Source organism: Podarcis cretensis (assembly GCF_951804945.1).
Source record: "Podarcis cretensis genome assembly, chromosome: 11".
NCBI lineage: Eukaryota > Metazoa > Chordata > Lepidosauria > Squamata > Lacertidae > Podarcis > Podarcis cretensis.
In genome coordinates, this window is record NC_137180.1 from 24,083,022 (window position 1) to 24,104,776 (window position 21,755).

A 21,755-nucleotide genomic window follows, 5' to 3' on the forward strand; every position below is an offset into this window, starting at 1 on the left:
GACTGTATAGAAATCTACCACGGTAACATAACTACCAGCCCAATAATGCTTTGTCTGGCTTTATAACCAAAAGGCAGAGGACCTGTATCAGAAGAGGAGCATGGAGGTTCTGGTGGGGCAGAGAAATCAGGAAAGCAGATGAGATAATTTTCTAGGTTGAATTTATTAAATTAATGGAGCAGAATTTTCTCTCTATCATATGTAGCCTTATTGCATCACATTGTAGATGCTTCACTATTTCATTTCAGACCATCCTTCACTTTGCAGCATAAATGCCTCAAGAAAATACTGTTTTATAGGATGCACAGAAAATGTTTTATTCTTAAGCGTTGATATAGGGGGCAATCTAAAAAAGTAAAGAAATAGTTTATCAGGGTTCCTTCTATGTTTACTTTATTATCTTAAAACATGATTTCATTTATATTAGGATATGCAAAATGTTATTTGTTCTATTCAGTCATGATGTGGCATTATTTATGGATGTAAACAGGTAATTTACATGACTAAAGTGCCAAGTATAAGACATGGTGTCAATTCCTTTTAGACCCTTATAATGTTCATGTCTAGGATGTGAATTAACACTTAATTGCCAACCCTTTAACAAACAAGGGATTATTCCACTGGTAAATTCACACATTTATAGCATTTGTAGAAAAATCCCAGTAATTCATCTTCATAAGGCACAGACCACATAAATACTTCAAAGCTATGCTAAGAGGATTTCACTCCAGCACTTTCAGTTCATATCTCTAGCTGTGCAAATTTCTTTACCTCCTTTTGAAAAACAAGCCTTCATATTGCCATCATGTTACATTTATTTGGAATACATGTTGTGAAGTTACCATTTACAATATAACAGCAAGCAGTAAGGATTTGAAATAGCCCATTTATACAGAATAACAATCTATATTGTTTCTGAAATACGGCTAAGTAACTTGATAACAAGAAACTAATAACATCTATTGCAAACTGGATTCAATGGCTTGCATCCTATCTCCCATGCGCAGAGCTCTATTCACGGAAAGGGCTGTGTTGCCTCCTCCTTTCCACAGCAGGCCCCTGAAAAATCTGTTTCCAATGCTTGGCGGTCTGTTGGCAGGCAACAGAATGCGTTTGCATGTGAGGAGGATTGCAGAAGGAAATGGATTCAACAAAAAGAAAAGGGGGACACCCCTGAATGAGAGGTTTATTTCTGTTTGCAGAGGGGATCTCTGGATGCAAGGGAAATATTCTAGACCTCATTTGCTCCATGGAATCTCACTTGATTTTCAGGCAAGGTCTCGCTCAAAATCAGCGTGATCTTACCTAAAATCAGCACTGCTGCTGGCGGTGCTTCTCCACCACTGGCAGAGGTGAAAGGGAAGGGGTACCCGCAGGAGAACCATTGTGGAGGCCTCACCCTGACCTCCAAGCTGGGCCGGCTCTGCCCTTAACTGTCACCAGTGGGTCTTACACATGTAATGATATGGTGTCTTGGTGACTCGTCACAAATCTAAACCTTGTCCCAAACAGGTGGAGCCTTAGAGGTAGACTGAGAGCAGTAGCTTAAAAAGGTTCATTCCTCTTCTCAACCTTTGCTGGAGCAAATTGCTCACTTGGAGCTATCTGTGGTCCCACAACTTCTAATCAGCTTTGCCTCTTTCTCTGGCATTGGATTGGAATATGACAGTAGATTATATGTGCATAAGAGTCAAAGGAATTAACCCTGACATCCTTCTCCCCATTACAAAAACCTTTAGTTAGAACTGAGAGTATGCATATTACATGAACTATGCCTACTGGCCCTTCAAGGGATATGCCTGATTCTCTTTAAAGAAGTGAGTAAACATGCTCCATCTCTCAGGCAGCAACCTAAAAATATAGTGTTAAAACTTCTCATTTTAAAAACTAATTCTAGCCTTCAAGGTCTGCTAACAAATACAAATGCTATAGTTTCTCAAAACTCAACATTTACTGAAGGTATCAGTTAAACTAAAGAAAACAGACAGGCTATCGTTTGCTTCCAATGTAAGTGTTGAGTAACCTTTACCAAGTGAGAACTCCTAAGTAGAGCAAGATTAAACTGTATTGTTAAACTGTGCCTAATGAATTTATCGATTACAGCGAATACTGCTTTTTCAACACTATTGAAATTACTAAGAATTCTCTTCTTTATGAGCAGAACCTTCTATTAAGGAGTTTCACTCATTCAAAGTGTTTCTAGTTTTCTGGAGGGAAAGAGCCTACAAAGCAATTTAGAATGCCCTCCGTGTTGATAATCATTTTTACATTTACCTTCAATCAATTTTTAAAGTTACATAACACTGAAAAGCATGTTGTATTGCAATGTTATTTAAGTATAATTTCCCAGCTAATTATAAAAAGCTAAGTATATGCCACATCATACCCAAAACAATCAAGTTTAGATGTGATGAAAAAATTGCTTTCCTCCAAATGGCATGTTTTATTCCTCTAGTATTGATCGAATGTCTGCTCCAAAGTTAGCCTTAATATAAATTTGCCATTTGGCAAAATTCTGTTTGCACAAACATAAGGGAATGCAACAAAAGGTCTTCAAAACTCACAAAATCACTGTTAAAAACACACACACAAGTAGAGCCTTTTGAATTTTACAGATTTTTGGGGAAAACAGCTGTCTGTCCAGAGGAAGAAAAGTATAAAGTAATTTAAGGCAATGTTAAGTAGAAAATATGAAGGAAATCTGTTTAAAGATTTTGCAAAAGAAAACAGGAGTAAAAAAAGTAGGACAATCTCTATATGCCAGTACTTTGAATGCTTTTTAGAGTTAAAAAAAAAATGACTGACTTGGTCAAACATGTTGAGTTGCCGGGGAAAAACGACTGGAAATTAGGTTTAAATCTGTTAGGTATGTGTTGTTGTTTGTTCCGTGGACTAATGGTGTTGTCTTGCTGAAAGTCACAAGCATAAGAAAAGCCCTGCTGGATCAGGCCAAAGGCCCATCTAGTCCAGTAACCTGTTCTCACAGTGACCATACAAAACCCTAGCTTTGCACTAACTGCTAATATTACCTTGTTTTGGAATTTACTGTAAGTTGTTTTGGTCATATAGCCTATATGCTAAAACAAATATACCAAACTTCCCTGTTTATGTGTAAAATCTTTAACTTGTACTGAAAAATGTCAACCAGCTCTGGTTTAACCCCAAGGTACAGGTTAATTAAAACTGAAGGTCCCACTGAGCTATCGTCTAAGAAGCAGTATGGAGGATGACTCTAGGAAAGAGGACACATTTTTTTAATTAGGAAAAAGGATGTTCTACGATGCAATCTCAGTAACGATGTGAAGGCTCACAACCAAAGATCAGGTGTGGGGAGAACATGACAAAAACACTGATTACTTCCAACTCCACATATTGATGCTTATCATTGTGATTCTTGTACTGCAACGTATACAAATGACAAAATCAGCATTTTCAAATCATTTTTCTAAGGCTCCTTGGAAGCTTTTCAGGTATCTCTCAACGAAAACATCACTAATGGCAGATGAGTTTTCCCTAAAGGACAGGATGAACACTACTCATCTTCCAATTCAAGGGGGAGTGTTGGATGTGATCTTAGCAATGTTCCTGGTTGATGTGGGTCAACGGAAGACCTAAAAGACCTGGTGTGCATCCTGCATGAACTGGGTGTGCACAAGACCCAGAAAGTGCATGACATTCAGAGGCTTCTTCAGCAGGAAAGTCAATGGAGAAAGTGATTTCAAAAAGCAGAGAATCTGAAAAGCACTAAGGGACATGGGTGGCGCTGTGGGTTAAACCACAGAGCCTAGGACTTGCCAATCAGAAGGTCGGCGGTCCAAATCCCCGCGACAGGGTGAGCTCCTGTTCCTCGGTCCCTGGCTCCTGCCAACCTAGCAGCTTGAAAGCATGTCAAAGTGCAAGTAGATAAATAGGTACCGCTCCGGCGGGAAGGTAAACGGCGTTTCCATGCGCTGCTCTGGTTCACCAGAAGCGGCTTAGTCATGCTGGCCACATGACCTGGAAGCTGAACGCCAGGCTCCCTTGGCCAATAAAGCGAGATGAGCGCCACAACCCCAGAGTCGGTCACGACTGGACCTAATGGTCAGGGGTCCCTTTACCTAAGTTATGGAGATAAAACGTAGTTGCTAAAAAATTTGAGTGTTTAGAATACAAAATTGTGTGCAGTCTTTCGAGCTTAATCTTAATAAAATACAGTCCCTATTCTACCATGTAAACTATGATATAGCAGCATAATAAATTGCAATGAGAGTCACATCTCATCTCAGTTAACATCAGCTAACATCTCAGTTATCACACACAGTAACATTGCATTGACCTATCCAAGAGTCAAGTGTGCTGTATTCCCATTCTTTTGAAATCCCAGGTACATGGCAAGCCCACAGCAAGTGACAACATTAAGGAATTAATCAGATATCATATCATGAGAAATACAAGATCTAAGCAGCCAATGGGGCAAAGCTACCATCCAAAAGATTATAACTGCCTGTCCTTAAAGACAGGATTGCTTCTGAATAAAACTGTAGAAAATCAAATGAACATTGTTCTAAAAGCTATATCCCATTGATTGGAACAAGCCAGGTTTCTAGAAAACACGTGATAGGTACTTCTAAGTATTCCATAATCAACACTTTCTGAACAGAAGAACATCTTAATATTGTTCCAACTAAGCTTTCCATTTTCCTGAGAACACTTCCCACGTTTCATTCTGCTTGATGGGTTAAGTGTGTCTTTTCAACATTCTGACAAATGGTACAATGATTCATGGAATTTTACTCTGCCTAGCTAGAACAGATAACTGTGTATTTGAAACAAATAATGTGCTAAAAATGCTCCAGAGTCCTCTTCTCATGTACTGCCTGACCAGTAGTTTTCTTTGACAAAGCACAAAGAAAATCTCTCTCAGCAGGATCATACATTTCTTTCCAGACAGGAATATGAAATTCTACTGCTCTCTAGTCTCCAAGTGCTGAAATTGTGACTCGGCTACATACCTGAGGGGGTGGAGAGATTATTTGTGTTGCCATTCGTGTCTTTTGTCTTTGTGTGAGGGTATTTTTGTCCTTCACATAATAAGTATTGCTTAGTTAGCTAAAGCAGGCCTGAGAAATGTGGCATTTTAGTGCCTTATTATTGCAGAGCTACAGAACACTGCAAAAACATTTTCAAATGATATTTTCGGTGCCAACTCATACGGCAACCTCCTTTTTAAGAAAAACGAGTGAGTCGATGCATGCAACAGCCAGTACCATTTGTCTGTCAGAGCAATAACATCTATATTTTAGTGCCCCTGTATTCCCTTAATAGGCTTGTAGGCTCTGGCATCACTTGCAGGGAAATGACACCCAATGGAACATCTCTCTCCATTTTGCTCTGTGAACTATGACTCAAGACAGGAATAGGGAATTGAATCAGCCCCTGGATTACTGTATTTACTCTTAATGAATTATTATTTTTTTTAAAAAAACCAATAACACAGAGATCTTTCTCTTGGGAGAAAGTCATTTTAAACTCTAAATCTCTGTCAGCAACTCCACTTAGCTGCGATATTAACTTAGCTCATGAGGTCAACAGTCCAGCAGTTAGCCTGTGATACCCAAGGTGTTTGGTTTTTTCGTTTTTTGTTATTTTTGCACCTCATAACTGAAATGGTAAACAAAGTTATCCTCTTATTGCTTCACAGAAGAGAGCCTGAATTCAGTGTGCATGTGGGTGAGACAGAGAAATATTAGACCATTAGCTTCGATATCTAGAGGCCTGGATAGGCACTAATCAATTTCCACCACAGGTATCCGAGCAAGAATGCACAGAGAATAAAGGCTGCTGGGGAATTTTCTCTCTCCTCACCAAATACTTAATACTCCCTGCTGCTTCTTTCCTCACTTGTCCAAAATATAAAGAATGCCACTAACATGGAATCCAACAGCAGTGTTATAGAAATCTGGTAAAGCAGTAACTTCTTCTACCCTCATCATTTGTGTATTGAAAACCTCAAAGCCATTGCTATTAACATAATGACATTTTCCAAAGCAGCTGGGTCTGGAGGCAATCTGCTGCAGACAGAAGGGAGGAATGATAGGAGAAAAGGCAGTATCCAAGTTCAACAGTATCATGAGCCTGAAGAGGTTCAAAAATGACTTGAGTAGCTCTAAGCAACCCAAGCGTAGTTTGTCTACACAAGGGTATATTTTAACTAATGTGTCTGGATCTTGAGAAGACTGCAGGTACAGGCTCTAGCTAAGGCTGCTGAAGCAAGTAATTTGCAATGTTTACATGAACCCAGAAAGGGGAAGCAGGTCTTATCACTATATTCTCTGTCACTTTCATGCACCCAAAGAAGTACAACTGCACAATGGGCAGCCTTACTTGGTGAAAACTATTGCAAAGTGCTATCACTACCATGAGTCAAATAGCAACACTGTTGAGAAGCTGAGTCGTCCGAGTCTAATACTCTGAGAATATAGTTACAGGTAGGTAGCCATGTTGGTCTGCCATAATCGAAACAAAATAAAAAAATTCCTTCCAGTAGCACCTTAGAGACCAACTAAGTTTGTTATTGGCATGAGCTTTCGTGTGCATGCACACTTCTTCAGATACACTGAAATAGAAGTCACCAGACCCTTATATATAGTGAGAGGGTGGGGAGGGATATTACTCAGAAGGGTGGTGGGAATGGGTGATTGGCTGATAGGTGTGGTAAACCTGTTGACGACTTTTAATGACTGCAATTGGTCTTACAGGAAAAAGCAAGGGGTAAGATGGCTAAAAATAGCTTTATCATGTATAATGAGATAAGAATCCAATGTCTTTATTCAGACCAGGTTTTTCCATGGTTTTAAGTTTGGTAATAAGTTGCAATTCAGCAACTTCTCTTTCCAGTCTATTTCTGAAATTCTAATAAGACAGCTACTTTGAGATCTTGTATAGATTGTCCTGGGAGACTGAAGTGTTCTCTTACTGGTTTCTCTGTCTTGTGAGAAGACAGAGGGTGAACAAGATGATCAAGGATATGGAAACCAAGCCTTATGAGCAATGGTTGAGGGAGTTGGGTATGCTTAACCTGGACTAATAGGCAAAGAATGGTGTACCTGGGTTGGCCCAATATTGGCACCACCAAGACAGGTAGCAATCCCATCACTGAACTGGTGATGCTGATCTATTTCTAGGGAGAGAGAGAGAGAGAGAGAGAGAGAGAAAGGAAGGAAGTAAATTTTATGGCAACTCCAGCACGTTTCTGTGTAAAATATTTCCCATCTGTTTCTCTCGGGAAATATTTTACATAAAACCCACAGTGAGAATGCACTCCAGCAGAAACTGTCACTGACCCCTCAATGACTGAAGGCACAAGACAATTACAATCCTCTCTTCTGCAGGATTGCTGGGAAGCCACCTTGTTCTGGGTGTTATGTAACACTAAGCACTTTTTAGGCATAATTGAACAATTCTGTATACCCATTTCATACTACATTAAAGCACTTTTATAAGAACACTTGATAGAACACTTGGCTTCCACATTGCTTGCAAGCTCAAAGTTCATAGGGATCTGGCCAAAATCTAGCACCTCTGCCCAATAATACACCCCCAAAAAACTATTTCAGCTCAGTTCAACTACCGAGACTCCAAATAGTGTGGAATATATGAGCACAGATATGAGCACACATAAGCTGAAAGGCTTTAGTTTAAGGCACTTGCCTGTGAGTCTGCAAGTTTTCTTCCAGAGGTTGGCTAAACTGCAGTGATGACACGGAAGATATGAGGAGGGTTGAGGAAGCACAGAGATGTGGAAGTTGGAACTGGGAGAAAAAGGCTGGAGTGAAGGTCCAATGTCATTGATATGAGGACAAAAAGGAAAGAGGTGTGAGAAGCAGGAGGGGGCTAGAAAACAAGTGATGGAAGTATGAGGCAGCAGAAGTGGTGATGGTACTGAGACAAATGGGGACCTCTGCATGCGTATGTAAAAAGGGGAAGATTCCCCAACCACTGTTTCAACTGCTATGATGTCAAAATGTTCTAGGGCTTGTAGCAACTCTTGATAGGAAGGCCAGGAGGGCTGCTTGAACATAATGGTGGCTACCATCATTAGGTGACAAACTGGAAGAGGAGCTCAGTAAACATAGAAAAGCTGCCTTCTACCACCCAATTAGTCCAGTATTGTCTACACTGATCAACAGAGTCTCTCCAGGGATTCAGACCGGGGGTATTCCTAGACCTACCTGGGGGCATTCACCTCTTCCTAAACCTGTGGCATGGGTGCTAAGACAGAAGAATTACATTTGGAATAAAGTTTTCTCTCCCTTGTTTGCTGCAGAAACTGCTAGTACTATGATTCCATTAGTTCTGGCTTTGTATATTTTTAGAAAGGAAAAGAAACAAGAAGCAGCTCTCAAATTGGAGAAGGTATTTTTTTCTTTTAGTTCAGCCTTTTTTACTGTATAGCCTCACACGAAAAATAAGTAGTGGTATAATATACAATAGCCTAGCCAGAGGAGAACGATAAAAATGTCAACAGTTTCTTATGGAGTATGCTAACAGGCTTTGAACTTATGCAATATGCAAATTGAAATATCTGGCTCCCATTTCAAACAATTAATGATTATTCACCATGATAATAAGTGGTCAGCTTATGCTCTCCCATCCTCATTTGTTTTGGAATATTAGGCACCAAATGAAACATTAGAGCAACCAAACAAAGCATTATGGAATACTATTTTAAAGTATCCACAAATGGCTAATGCTGTATCAGCAATATTTTGATGGATGAAATCAAAAGGAATAAGCTTTGAAATATTAAAGCTATAAAAAGCACACTGGCATGAATTTTGCAGTTATATGCTGACACTAAAAAACAAACCAGTGATTCAGTAGGGGCTGCATCTATATTAAACCATATGAAAACCATACACATTTAAAAGCTACAAATTAAAAACAGTATTATGTGATTGGTTCCCAGCTAACGGGCACAGAAGGCAGAAAAATGGTTTCAAAATACATACCCTAAAATATTTCATTAAGGGGATCCCCACTTCTTCATCCTTTCAAGAATACTTTTTTCTGCCCAGTCCACCTTAAATTTAGTACTTCTTTGAGCACATTATAATAAAGAAAAAACATTGAAATTGTGTCATGAGTCCCCCAACTCAGACGGATACCTCAGCTGTATTTATGACCTTATAGGACTACTCTGCTTGTGGCAGTTCCTTGCCACTGCAACTCCTGACAGATCATCTGAATCACTCGCTATGAGTAGAACTTTGCTTGGCATCTTTCAAACCACATTTATGATTGCTGCCATGGGCCAAATGGCAGCTTCTACTTACAGAAAAAAAAGGCTGAGAATATGTATTTGCCACCAATAAGAGAAGGGAGGGGGCAAGGAGAAGCATGTGCCACAAACAAAGCAGCCATGTGCTCATAATCCTAAACAGAGTTGAGGGCAGAAACAATTGAAGTCACACTGGCTGAGAATTGTTGTGTTTAGAGAAACATGGCTGCTGAGTTATCATTTCAGCTACATAGGACTGAAACCTGAGCAACTGCTTCCTGACCCCCATCCCTCGCCGTGCTCGTGTCCTCTGTATGTGGAAGCAATTACAGTCCTGGGAGTTGCTGCTTTCTGGTTAACTCTCCAGTTCCAGGTTTCTATCTGATTTCCTGGATGCAAGTGCATGTTTTCCTTCTGTGCCCTGTTGTCACCTTGATTCCTGAGACTCTTCCTCAGGCCTCCCTGCTCCCAACCTCGGCTTGTTCTATTTTAACTCTGATCCTGCTGCCTGCCTCTTGGTTTTAACACTTTTTACTAGCCTCCATCCCACCCTTCTGCAACTTTTTTTTGACCTTCAGATATTTTGGACTAGAACTCCCATCACCCCAGACGATTGCCAAAGCCAGCTGGAACTCTTGAGGATTGTAGTCCAAAACATCTTAAGGGCACAAGGTTGGGGAATGTTGGGTTTCAGTACGCGAAATCCAGCCCTGCCTCCCGCTTTTTGGGTCCAACTGTTGCACCCTTAAGAAAGTCAAGTCACAATGCTGCAGTGACAGCAGAAGCCATGCCTGGCACAATTCCCTTCTCAAGGCTCTAGACCAAGCAACCACTTCCCTTGCCCTCCATGTTTCTTAAGCAAATTACCTAGCACTCACTCTCACATCATTCAGTTCCTCCATACCATGCGGCCCAAAGACTAGGATGCGGTTCCTTTTTCCTAGTCTCATTACTGTAGCTCCCTTTTGCCTCAGTTGCTTTATTCCTCTGCCCTTCCCAGCCCAAATCCAACTATGCATCCTTCCTCTAGCCTCCTTTTCTCTGAGCTTCTCCTTGGCTTCTCTGCACACTGGGACGTTTTCCATTCCACAACTAGCCCCTGCTGAAGCATTTAATCCAGCCTAACTGAAAACGTTTCTTACACAGGAGCTGGACTGCAAGATGAACATTCCATGTCAACATACCACCTTAGCCAATCAAAGGCAGATGCTTCATTACCATACGAATAATATCATATAAATTGGAAGTGACAAGGTGGCTAGCTTTCATGCTGCCCTCCAGGCTTCTGCGAGTTCTTCAGATCTTTTTACCAGACTATTTACACTAGTGGGGTAAGATAAAAATACAAATAGTTGTCATTAAGGTCTAACATCTTGCTGCTCTTGGTGGAGGGCAGCCTTTTCTCTTTTAATGCTGCATTCTTAGAGGAGAAATGAAGGAGCCAGCTGCAAGCCATGCAGCCTGGTGAGAAGCCCAGCCCCAGACATGCCAGACTGTTATATAAACTGGGCTGCTGAGGCAAGACTTGCAACTACTGTAGTAGCAAACACTGGGTTAACTTTTTCTCTTTTTTCACAAACCATTCATTCTTATTGTGGCTTTGTATTTAAAAGTATCATTCATTATAGTACTGCATCTGATTACTTGACTTTGTCCTATTTGAATTTGCTTGATATGCTTTGTTATGAACTCCTTGTTTATGATGCTGTATTTTGGTATTGATCATGAGCTGCTTTGGTCATGGGTACACCATAGAGAACAAAACATAAAAAACTAGATTAACCCTTTTTAAAAAAGTCAACTCAAGACTTATACATCCAAATTGTATAAACCAGGAACCCAGGGTCTCTGGATGATGTTGGTCAAAATTTCCCATCATCCCTGACCATTGGCCATGCTGGCTGGGCCTGATAGGAGTTGGGAGTCCAGCAACATCTGAAGGCCCATAGGTTCCTCACCCTTGGTATAAACACTTACCCCGTGTTATAATTCCACCCTGGTTTTGCACTCAGGAACCATATGGAATATTAATCTTGTGAGTGATATGGAAACAGCATATTCTCCACAGTTCTCTCTCCAAAAATATATTTTTGTTAGCAAAAGGGGCACGAGGTTCAGCAAAGATTATGAGACAGAAAGCAATTGACCTTGCTTCCAATGACAACACCTCCTCACCTGTAACTCAAAGTGAGGGGGGAAACTTTGAAGAAAAAAATAGACTAGTTAAACTAGTCAACAATATTCATGCACCAAAAGCATTGAAAATACATGTAAACCCAGGGATGGGGATGTAGCCCAGGTGCTGCTCGACTACAACTCCCAATATCGTTGACCATTAACCTTCTTGCTTGGGACTGATGGGAGCTGGAGTCCAGGAACAGCTCAGGGAACACAGGTTCAGTATCTAGCCTAACCCTAATTGAGAACTTCCCTGTTCCTTTTAAGTGAAAGTGAGGTACTGAATTACTGATTAATTTAATATTATAGAATAAGACTTTTACTTTTTGCGCTTCACATATGTATTCAGTATGTGGAATGAACATGGAACAGCAGATTGCACATATTCCCATGATTCATACTGATTTACAATGGGATGTGCCTACGAGCTATGACTTTGATACTGTCTCCATCTGCTGGTAAAAACAAAATTATTCTTTGATTCTGAAATAGTGTGCGGATATCAGAGACCTTTCTGTCTCTAAAGAGCAGATTATTTAAACTGAGAAGATGAAGAGGAAGGACAATGAGTATATCCAAACAAATGGGGAGGATTAGAAACCTGGGTACTACAAGAATGCTATAAGAATAAATGAACACATTACCTGGAACAAGCTCCATAACGATATATATAGGTTGCCTTTGAGTGCAAACTCCTATAAGCTTTACCACATTCGGATGGTCATACTGTTTGAGTATTCTGAAAAAGGGGTACAAAGGTTTTATCATGTCATTGTATCAACTTGATTTCAGTTATGTAGGAAAAAAGTTACTGAGCATCTACATGACTAAAATAAACTCAGATGAGTTTCAGTAAACACGAAAAGAATCACATTGTACAACTGAAACCGCCTCTTACTAAGAAAGATGATAAAACTAAAGCTCTTCTCAGTGACAACACACATGAAAGGGGATCATGAGCATGTATTCATTTACTTTATCCAATACGTTTCACATAAAGAATCCCAGGGTAACTTTAAAAAAATTAAACACAACCATAGCACAATTTAAGCAAACAGGAAAATACACATCGTAAATATTTATACAGGTTCACTCATATCATCTAGAACCAAACACAACCAGATTTCTAGAACGTGCAGGGAAATCTACTTGAGTGCAAAACACTCTCCACTGCACACATCTGCCCTGAACATATGGGAAGCTGTAAGGGGCAGTATGACAAAGGGGTGGGGCTAAAGTTGAGACTCTATAGTCCCCTTTAGATTTAAGTTACCCCCACCATGCAAGTGATAGGGCTAGAGTGCCATTTATTTTAATCAACATCTACCAGACATAAGTACGTACAAGTAAAAATAGATCGAAAGCAAATATTCACTACTTTAGAATAGGCAGAAAATCCTGGAAGACATTCGAACATTTCCATGAAGACAAATTGCATGTGATCACTCTCCAGTTGCAATCAACACCTGTGCCTTCTACCATCTTAATCATTCTAAAGATGTGAACAGAGAAGTTACACTGATTCATTTTCAATTTAAGCTCCAAAGAGATGTTCTCATTAACAAATTAATAAGCTGTGTCATGATCTAGCTCCTCATATAGTTCTGGAAAGCCCAGGTGTACAGTTATGCCTCCCCCACCCCCAATGCTAGGAGAGCTCATGATTGCAAGAGCCAGGAGAACAGGGCTTCAAGCTGGTATTAGAAAGCAGCAATTTACTACCTGAAGATTGCTCGAAACCTTTTGAGTCAATCGTCATCAGGATATAGCACAACAGTTTGTACAAGTTACCAAATGGCTACTCTTTTTTTGCACTACCTTAATGCTTGCCTTCTCCCTTGCTCTTTGAAGTTCTGGTATAGTTCCTCCACCTCTTCCGTAAGACCCACGGCTACACACACTACTCAAGCACCTCTTGATACTTCCCATACCTCATGGCATGGACAAGTAAACCCACTAGTAGTACAGAGGTATATATCCCAATCCATCCCACCCCTCCTCTGCTTGGGAGTGCTGCCACTAGCATAGCACATCTACATAGCAACTCTACAATTCTACGATTCTGTCCTCTACAGGGCTCTTCTCCCCTAACAGACCCCCCACCTAGTCACACACTTGTTCTTACCATGAAGTCTAAGCATCTACACAGAAAGAGGGGGCTGTTGGATTCCTGGGTGGAGGGCAGAGGACTTTTGCCTTGCCAAGGAACAAAAACATTGGGGCTCTATGCATACAGAGCAGCCAAGAGTGGCACTGAGTTAGATGTCCATGGCTGTTCCTCCTTGACTCCCAATGTACTTGAGATCACATGGAACCTTTATACCAGGGATGGGGAACCTGTGGCTCTCCAAGCATTGTTGAATTATCATCCTCCCTACTGATGTGCTGGGCGGAGCTGTAGTCCAACAACATCTGGAGGGCTGCAGGTTCACCATCCCGTCCTTTATACCATGAAGGTCCCAGGCCACAGAGAAGTTAGGCTGGCCTCAACTAGAGCCAAGGGTTTTTCGGCTGTGGCTCCGACCTGGTGGAACACTCTGTCACAAGAGACTAGGGCCCTGCAGGACTTGACATCTTTCCGCAGGGCCTGCAAGACAGAGCTGTTCCGCCAGGCCTTTGGGCCAGGGCACAGCCTGACTCCCTACCTCGGCAATCTTCGCGGAGCTCTGGCCCAATGGTGGTCAGTGGCTTGAATTTAATTAATTTTAGAATGAATGATTTTAGAGTGTTGTTAGCCGCCCTGAGCCCGGCTTTGGCTGGGGAGGGCGGGATATAAATAAAATTTATTATTATTATTATTATTATTATTATTATTATTATTATTAATGCCTTCCACATTTGATTTGGCAGGGAGGGAATGTAACTGAAATCACTAAAGATCTGAAGAAAAAGATCAAGACTATGAGGAATAGGCAGACCTCAACCAACTGCTTCTCCCACAGGCAAGGCTCAGCTCAAATTCACATTTTATCCTGTCAGTAGCCTTGGGAGGTTCGTTCTGCAAAACTGTGCAAGGATATGAAACCCAAGTCTCACAAACAGCTGCCTAAGTATTATACCGCAACTGTGGAAACTGTGGCTGAGTTTAAACCTAGAGAAACATTAAAGGTTGTATAATATTTCAGCCAAGTACAGTGGTGCCCCGCAAGACGAATGCCTCGCTAAACGAAAAACCCGCAAGACGAAAGGGTTTTCCGATTTTTTAGCGGCTTCGCAAGACGAATTTCCCTATGGGCTTGCTTCGCAAGACGAAAGCCCATAGGGAAATCTCCGGGGACAGTGGGGAAGCGCAGCACCTGTCCTGAAGGCTTGCGGTGGGAGGTCCGGGAACAGAGGAGAAGGCGCGCAGCGATTCTCCTCTGTTCCCGGGGCTTGCGGTGGGAGGAAGGTTTTCCTCCCCACCGCCAACATTCAGAAGGCTGTTCTGAAGGCTGGCGGTGGGGAGGAAAGCCCTCCTCCCACCGCAAGCCTTCAGGACAGGTCCGGGAACAGAGGAGAAGGCGCGCAGCGATTCTCTTCTGTTCCCGGGGCTTGCGGTGGGAGGAAGGTTTTCCTCCCCACCGCCAACATTCAGAAGGCTGTTCTGAAGGCTGGCGGTGGGAAGAAAAGCCCTTCTCCCGTCTCCAGCCTTCAGAAGAGGTCCGGGGACAGACTGTCCCCGGATCTGGTCTGAAGGTGGTCTCCCTAGGAACGCATTAATTGATTTTCAATGCATTCCTATGGGAAACCGTGCTTCGCAAGACGAAAAATTCGCTAGACGAAAAAACTCGCGGAACGGATTAATTTCGTCTTGCAAGGCACCACTGTACTGTTTTTGAGATAGTTTTCTAGGTGGGTTTATCCTTAAAGAAGAGGAAAAAACCACAAAACCACAAAAAACTGTAAGATGCCAATTGAGCCTCAGTAAATAATTCATAATGAATAATTGCTATAGTTCCAGGTTTCTTAGCAAAAAAGAAAAGAGAAAGAAAAAGAGAAAAGAAAATGAAAAAGAAAAACCTATTCCATGTAGTCCAAGTTGTTTGTAAGGGTAAAAGAGTTTATTGATGCCACTTACTACAATATTGCCCCAGTAAAATAATCTAATCTGGAATGTTTTCCATTGTATGCATATTACACAATATGGAATTTCTATCAACAGTTGATGGTTATTTTCACCTTTGATATATCAGATTGCATATGACATTTTACTTCTTCCAGGGAGAATTAATTCAGGGAGGGCCTCCACCACCACTGTTAATTTGAAATATATTTTGAAGTGGAAAGTATTGATTAGTCTCAGACAATCTAGGAACTGTTCCCTGTTTTAGAACTGCATTAAATTTAGGTATGTAATGGATCCCAAGGGCACATTTATTCACATTTACACCACTCACCTGGCCTCTGATAAAAACTTTATTTTCAGCTCCTGGGGAAGGTCTTCTTTACATGTCTTTACAGCAACAGGCGTTTTATCTTTCAATATTCCCTTATATACTTCACCAAAATTACCCTGAAATTGCAGATATTACAAACTGTCAGTAAACAAACTTAACGGCATTCCTCAGCAAAATAAAGTTCCACTATCACAGCTGTGTCAGTTAACAATATGCTTATATAAGCTCGCACATGGGTTCAGGAAATTGATACTTCCCTTTTTAACTTATGGGAAGAAATGTTACTTTAACGTTTTTGAAAAGCCGATGAAATCAAGCTCAAGGCTTTAGTCAAACACTGCCTTTATATAATGAATGTTTAATGCCTTATAGACTGAACACCCCATTAATTTCGTACTTCGCTCCATCCAGTCATCTACCACGGAAAAAGCAACTTAGCAAGCAATGTTTCACAAAAGATTTTGACACAAGAGTGGGAGAAGCACACTTCATTAAGGCAGTCTCTTCCCCCACTGCACCTGCTTATCTGCCTTGCAATGCCCTCTCTTCCCTTCCCATCATCACTTTTCCTCCTCTGTAGGAAGCTAAGCATAGCAGCCAGCCCAAACTCCTTTTCATGACTTCAGAGGGGGAAGTATATGACTAGCCCCAGTCATCTAGCTTCTGTTTATTGGAAGAAGAAGAAGAAGAAGAAGAAAAAACATTTTCTCCTAATGGTGGGAGAAAAGAGAGGAATCCAGCCTCAGTTAGGGGATCCTAGCGCTCCTCTTTGCTCTCCCTCTTCCCATCAGGGTCTCTTCTGTTTAGACTTCAGCTGCTTTCAGATAATCAGTTTTGTAGGTGGGATTCAAGCACATGCCGGCATGTTCATGTTGCACACTTGTGGAACAAACCCACTTCCATCTACCCCCCCCCAAAACCCACTCAGAATTTCTCCTAAACATAATGAGAAAAGGCAATGTAATGTGTGAATAACTGCTTGATGCAACATCAAATAACCTCCCTACAAACTTGCTGCAAGGAGTTCAAGATGAACTCTCAATAAATAGGATGCCTAGAAGGAGGTTTTGTGCAAGGGTTGTGATTTACTGGGACAGAGTGTGTTTGGAGCCATCAGGGGTGAACTTTCCCATCTGCTCTTGTGTACAAACCCTCATAAGGCGCTGCTGCTTAGAAGGCGGCTGCCTAAGGAGTAGGGACCCTCTCAAAGAAAGTTGCTTTGCTTTCTTTGACATTTTGGGGAAACTCCATTTTGCTTTTAGGCAGATGAAAGGATGTGTTTGGATGGGGGGGGGGGAATGTAAATATGCCACTAAGATATTGTCTTAAACTTTTGTAAATTGTGTTTTATTGTGTGGGTTTTGCATTTTCTTTTCTTTGAGAGTCTCCTTGGGGGTCTTTTTCACTGAAAAGTGCCACAGAGAATTAAAACATAACACATAAAGGGTTGTAAGTGGCAATACTGCTACCACTAAAATGAATGGCAAGGCAGGGGCTGAGAAGTCTAAAATGCCCCTCTCTTTGTTGGTGGCAACTGGGATGGGGAATCTGCTACCAAGTAAAAATTAAGGCAGAAGGTGTGCCCAGATTTCTTATAATTTAGCAAAATGCTGAAATTAAGGTTACTTAATAGTTTGTACCAAATGGAACAGAATTATTGTCCATCTGTCATTTCCCTTGGCTGATGCTTCTTGGACAGTTATATCTTTTTGCAGAATAGCCAGGGGGTAGAGGGGATGACATCTTAAGAGCTATCAGCTTAGCTGTCAATTGCTCTTCATCCAATACCTACACATTTCACTTTATACTTGGGTGTAGCTGATGGTCCTACAGGAAGGAAGGAATAGGACTTACAAAAATAACTGGATTTCTAAGTTGTTCAGGAAGTTTGGTAGACCTGCTTCTATTGACATTTGCCACAGGATATGGAATAATTAGGTAGAGGAGCTGAAATAACACAACTTGAAGTAATTTAATCACACCGTGAAATCACTTTAATCTAAGCCATTCTAGCCTTGAGGTACATGATCCAGTTTCGTCCAAGACTGAGGAGGCGGTATTTTGAGGAAAAGAACATGGTGGTATGGATTATTTTAAGTTTCCTCTTTTTAACAACTTTGGCCCACTACTCAAGGGACCTGAGTGGCCTGGGAGCTACAGAAATGCCTCTCCTTCCAGCACTGCGAGAATGTAAGAAGCCCTGGATCCCAGCAGGAGCTTACAGGTCAGGTCCTGCTACGGTGGCCATGTATCCTACTTCATACAGGACAATCATCTATTTGAATGGATGTCAGGGGACAGTCCTCTGTTTGGGAAGGAGGACCTTTTTCTGCCTCCCCACTTTCAGCTACTCTCTGAAGACTGGAGAAGAGACTCTCTTAAGAATATTAAGGGGGAGGGGGAGGGGAATGACTAAACCATGTGAAAACGAACATAATATTTTAGCTGCAGTTGATTCATTTTCAGCTTTGTACTCCTGTTATTTAAAAAGCATGCCTAGACATTCCATTGTTGTGCCCACAACTAAGGTGCCATTTAGCTCCTAGCTTTCATATCTCAGTTTCTAACACTGTTCACAACAAGTGGAGAGGAAATGACTGTTTCAGCTGACATTTCTAGCAGGCCGATATAATATGAGGTTGTTTCTTGTTTTCTATATTGTGCTGTTTTATTTTAGGGTTGTTTTTTTAAAAAAAAGTTCATTCTATTTCTATTTCATTCTATTTTAGCTATGGCATTTGGGTGTTCCTTGTAACAGAGATGCTCAACTATAAAAATGGAAAAAAATGTAAGTCATCCCTTAACTCAGATGAAATAAGCTTCCTAAGGCCACATCCAGAGAGGTATCATGAGCTGGTCTTCAGCTCACATGTTCTGTTGTGTGATCATCCCAAGTGGAGAAACCAAGAGATCCCATATTTATGTAACTGTAAGGTAAGGTAAAGGTTTTCCCAGTAGTGATGTATGGAAGTGAGAGCTGGACCATAAAGAAGGCTGATCGTCAAAGAATTGATGCTTTTGAATTATGGTGCTGGACGAGACTCTTGAGAGTCCCATAGACTGCAAGAAGATCAAACCGATCCATTCTCAAGGAAATCAGCCTTGAGTGCTCACTGGAAGGACAGATCCTGAAGCTGAGGCTCCAATACTTTGGCCACCTCATGAGAAGAGAAGACTCCCTGGAAAAGACCCTGATGTTGGGAAAGATTGAGGGCACAAGGAGAAGGGGATGACAGAGGACGAGATGGTTGGACAGTGTTCTCGAAGCTACCAGCATGAGTTTGACCAAACTGCAGGAGGCAGTGAAAGACAGGAGTGCCTGGTGTGTTCTGGTCCATGGGGTCACGAAGAGTCAGACACAACTAAATGACTAAACAACAACAAGGTAAAGGGAACCCTGACCATTAGGTCCAGTCATGGCCGACTCTGGGGTTGCGGCGCTCATCTCACTTTATTGGCCAAGGGAGCCGGCATACAGGTTCCGGGTCATGTGGCCAGCATGACTAAGCCACTTCTGGCAAACCAGAGCAGTGCACGGAAATGCCGTTTACCTTCCCGCCGGAGCGGTACCTATTTATCTACTTGCACTTTGACGTGCTTTCGAACTGCTAGGTTGGCAGGAGCAGGGACCGAGCAATGGGAGCTCACCCCGTCGCAGGGATTCAAACCGCTGATGTTCTGATTGGCAAGTCTTAGGCTCTGTGGTTTAACCTACAGCGCCACCTGCGTCCCTATGTAACTGTGGGATCACACAATTGAGTTTCCCCTGCATTATGGGAAGGCTGGCCCTACCATGCAGTAAGGCAAAGGCAAAGTGATTTCAGGTGACACTGTGCCAAGGTTGTGGTGGTGGGGAACAGATGAAAGCTGTAAATGGAATCGAACAAGGTTGGTGGGGGGTTGGTTGGTGGGAAACACCATTTGGCCTCTACCTTCAACCCACAAAAAGTCTTAGGTTGGCACTGATTTGGAGCAAAGGGAGATATGCAGAAGAGGAGGCATACTCCCACTATTTCTCCATATACAATCCATGGGCATAAATGAGAGGATCCTTATTTTACCGTCCAGGGGTCCTTTACCTTACTTTACCTTACCTAGTCAACACAGACATTAATAACTTGGATGAGTAAGTAGAAATTATGCTCATCAGATCTCCATATGATGTCCAAACAAAACTGAAAACATCCTAAACATGCAGAAGCCTCCCACTGTGTTGTGTGAGAGAAAAGTACAATGGGAAACTGCAGTGCATGCAGTGTGCTCCCAGCATTTGGCTCACACACAAAAGAGTGCAGGGAGTTCACAGGCAAGGCTCTGTGTTGCAGCTGTACAGCACAACCCAAAGAAAATTAGGCACCTCTAATTACCATTCACATTCATGGGATATAAGCTTACAGTTATGCACTTAAGTCCCATTTATTTTAATAGGATTTATGTGCATCTAATGTTCTCTGAATTTCACCCACAATGTTTACAGTGTGTTTCAAAACTGAAGACAAAGGAATGAGCTGGCTCATTTCATTACCCGCAGTGCTCAATATGGAGGTTCCACATTCCCCATATCACACCCCTGGGTTGAATGCATATGCAAAGCCCTACTCTGTATATGCAATATGCCCAGAGAGAGCATACAAGAGATTCTGACAGCTACTGCCCAGCATCCAAACACCACTCTGTCACTGGGGGCTGGAGAGACATATTCTGCTAGGACCATGTCACACAAACTGGCGACTGCAAGAAGGGTTGCAGCTGCTTCCTTTACTTAGAGAAGTCCGCAGGTAATTGAGCAAAGCTAGGTTGGCAAATCTGCACAGTAGTAAAAAATATTTTTAGTAATGTTTTCTTTTGAAATGTTTTTTTGAAAATGTTTTGTTAACTTTGCTGTGTTAAATGTACATTCTCTAGTTGACTGCATTTGTAATGTTTTATTTTGAAATCTTTAAGATATAATAGTTTCCTGTTAATTATGTTGCTTTTAATGTATTGTTTATATTTGACTTTCTTCCGTAATGTTTTATTCAGGATTGTTTTAGCTGATGTTTTAATGTGTTGTAAACAGCTTGGAGACTTTGTTCTTAAAAATAAAGTGGTATAGAAATGAAATGAAATGAAATGAAATGAAATGAAATGAAATGAATTATTATTATTATTATTATTATTATTATTATTATTATTATTCTAGTTACTGGACTAGTGCTAGTTACTGGACACTATGTGAGCTCCTCTCCCTAAATTCTCCATTGTCTTGCAGCTTCTAGCAAGTAAGTTTTGCCCCTTCATTGTTTTGATACTGGCAAGAACATGCTCTGCCTGGTGGGCTTGAAGGTTTATAAGCAGAGGTTAAATGGCCATCTGTCATGTATGATTTAGTTGTGATTCCTGTATTGCAGGAGGCTGGACTAGATTATCCATCTCTACGATTCTATGATGGTATGAATTTCAGAAAACAAAAACTGTGAGGGGAAAACATGTGCAAAAACCTAAAAAGCAAATAGCAATGGTGAAAAAGGAAATTATGTAAAGATATGAAACTAAAAATGCACAGCAGATTGGGAAGCTGTTTACTTAAAAATGATTCCACCAAAATTAACTGCTCTAGTTTACTGATCTGATTAATACACCGTATTTTTCCATCTATAAGATGCCCCCTATTTTGGGGGGACCCCAAGTTAAGAAAATGGGGAGGATTGCCTGCAGTTGTTGAGCTTTTTTGGGGGTGGCAGGAATTGCCAGAAATCGCTGACAATCGCACGCGTCGCCGAGGACACACAGCCACCAAATCACCAGCAGCCCTTCCAGGAGCCACCAATCACCCACACTATCACCACTTAGAATTGCCCAACACCCTTCTGAACTGCCCATGTATAAGGCAAGGGCTAATTTTAAAGCTAATTTTTTAAATTAAAAACCCTCATCTTATAGACAGAAAAGTACGGTTATAT

At 41.4% G+C, this 21,755-nt stretch overlaps 1 protein-coding gene across 4 annotated transcripts in view; it reads right to left on the reverse strand.

Moving 5' to 3' along the window:
• FER (FER tyrosine kinase) overlaps positions 1-21,755 on the reverse strand; it is a 165,065-nt gene that overhangs the window by 43,125 nt on the left and 100,185 nt on the right. For 2 of the 4 annotated variants that reach the window (XM_079995439.1, XM_079995438.1), the window contains exons 15-16: positions 15,814-15,929; positions 12,082-12,176 (exon numbers count right to left, since the gene is read on the reverse strand). In XM_079995439.1, the coding sequence (XP_079851565.1) occupies positions 12,082-12,176; positions 15,814-15,929 (211 nt within the window). Of the gene's footprint in view, positions 1-273; positions 347-7,656; positions 7,805-12,081; positions 12,177-15,813; positions 15,930-21,755 lie in introns of those variants that run through there. The other 2 variants (XM_079995441.1, XM_079995440.1) reach the window with 2 other exon arrangements.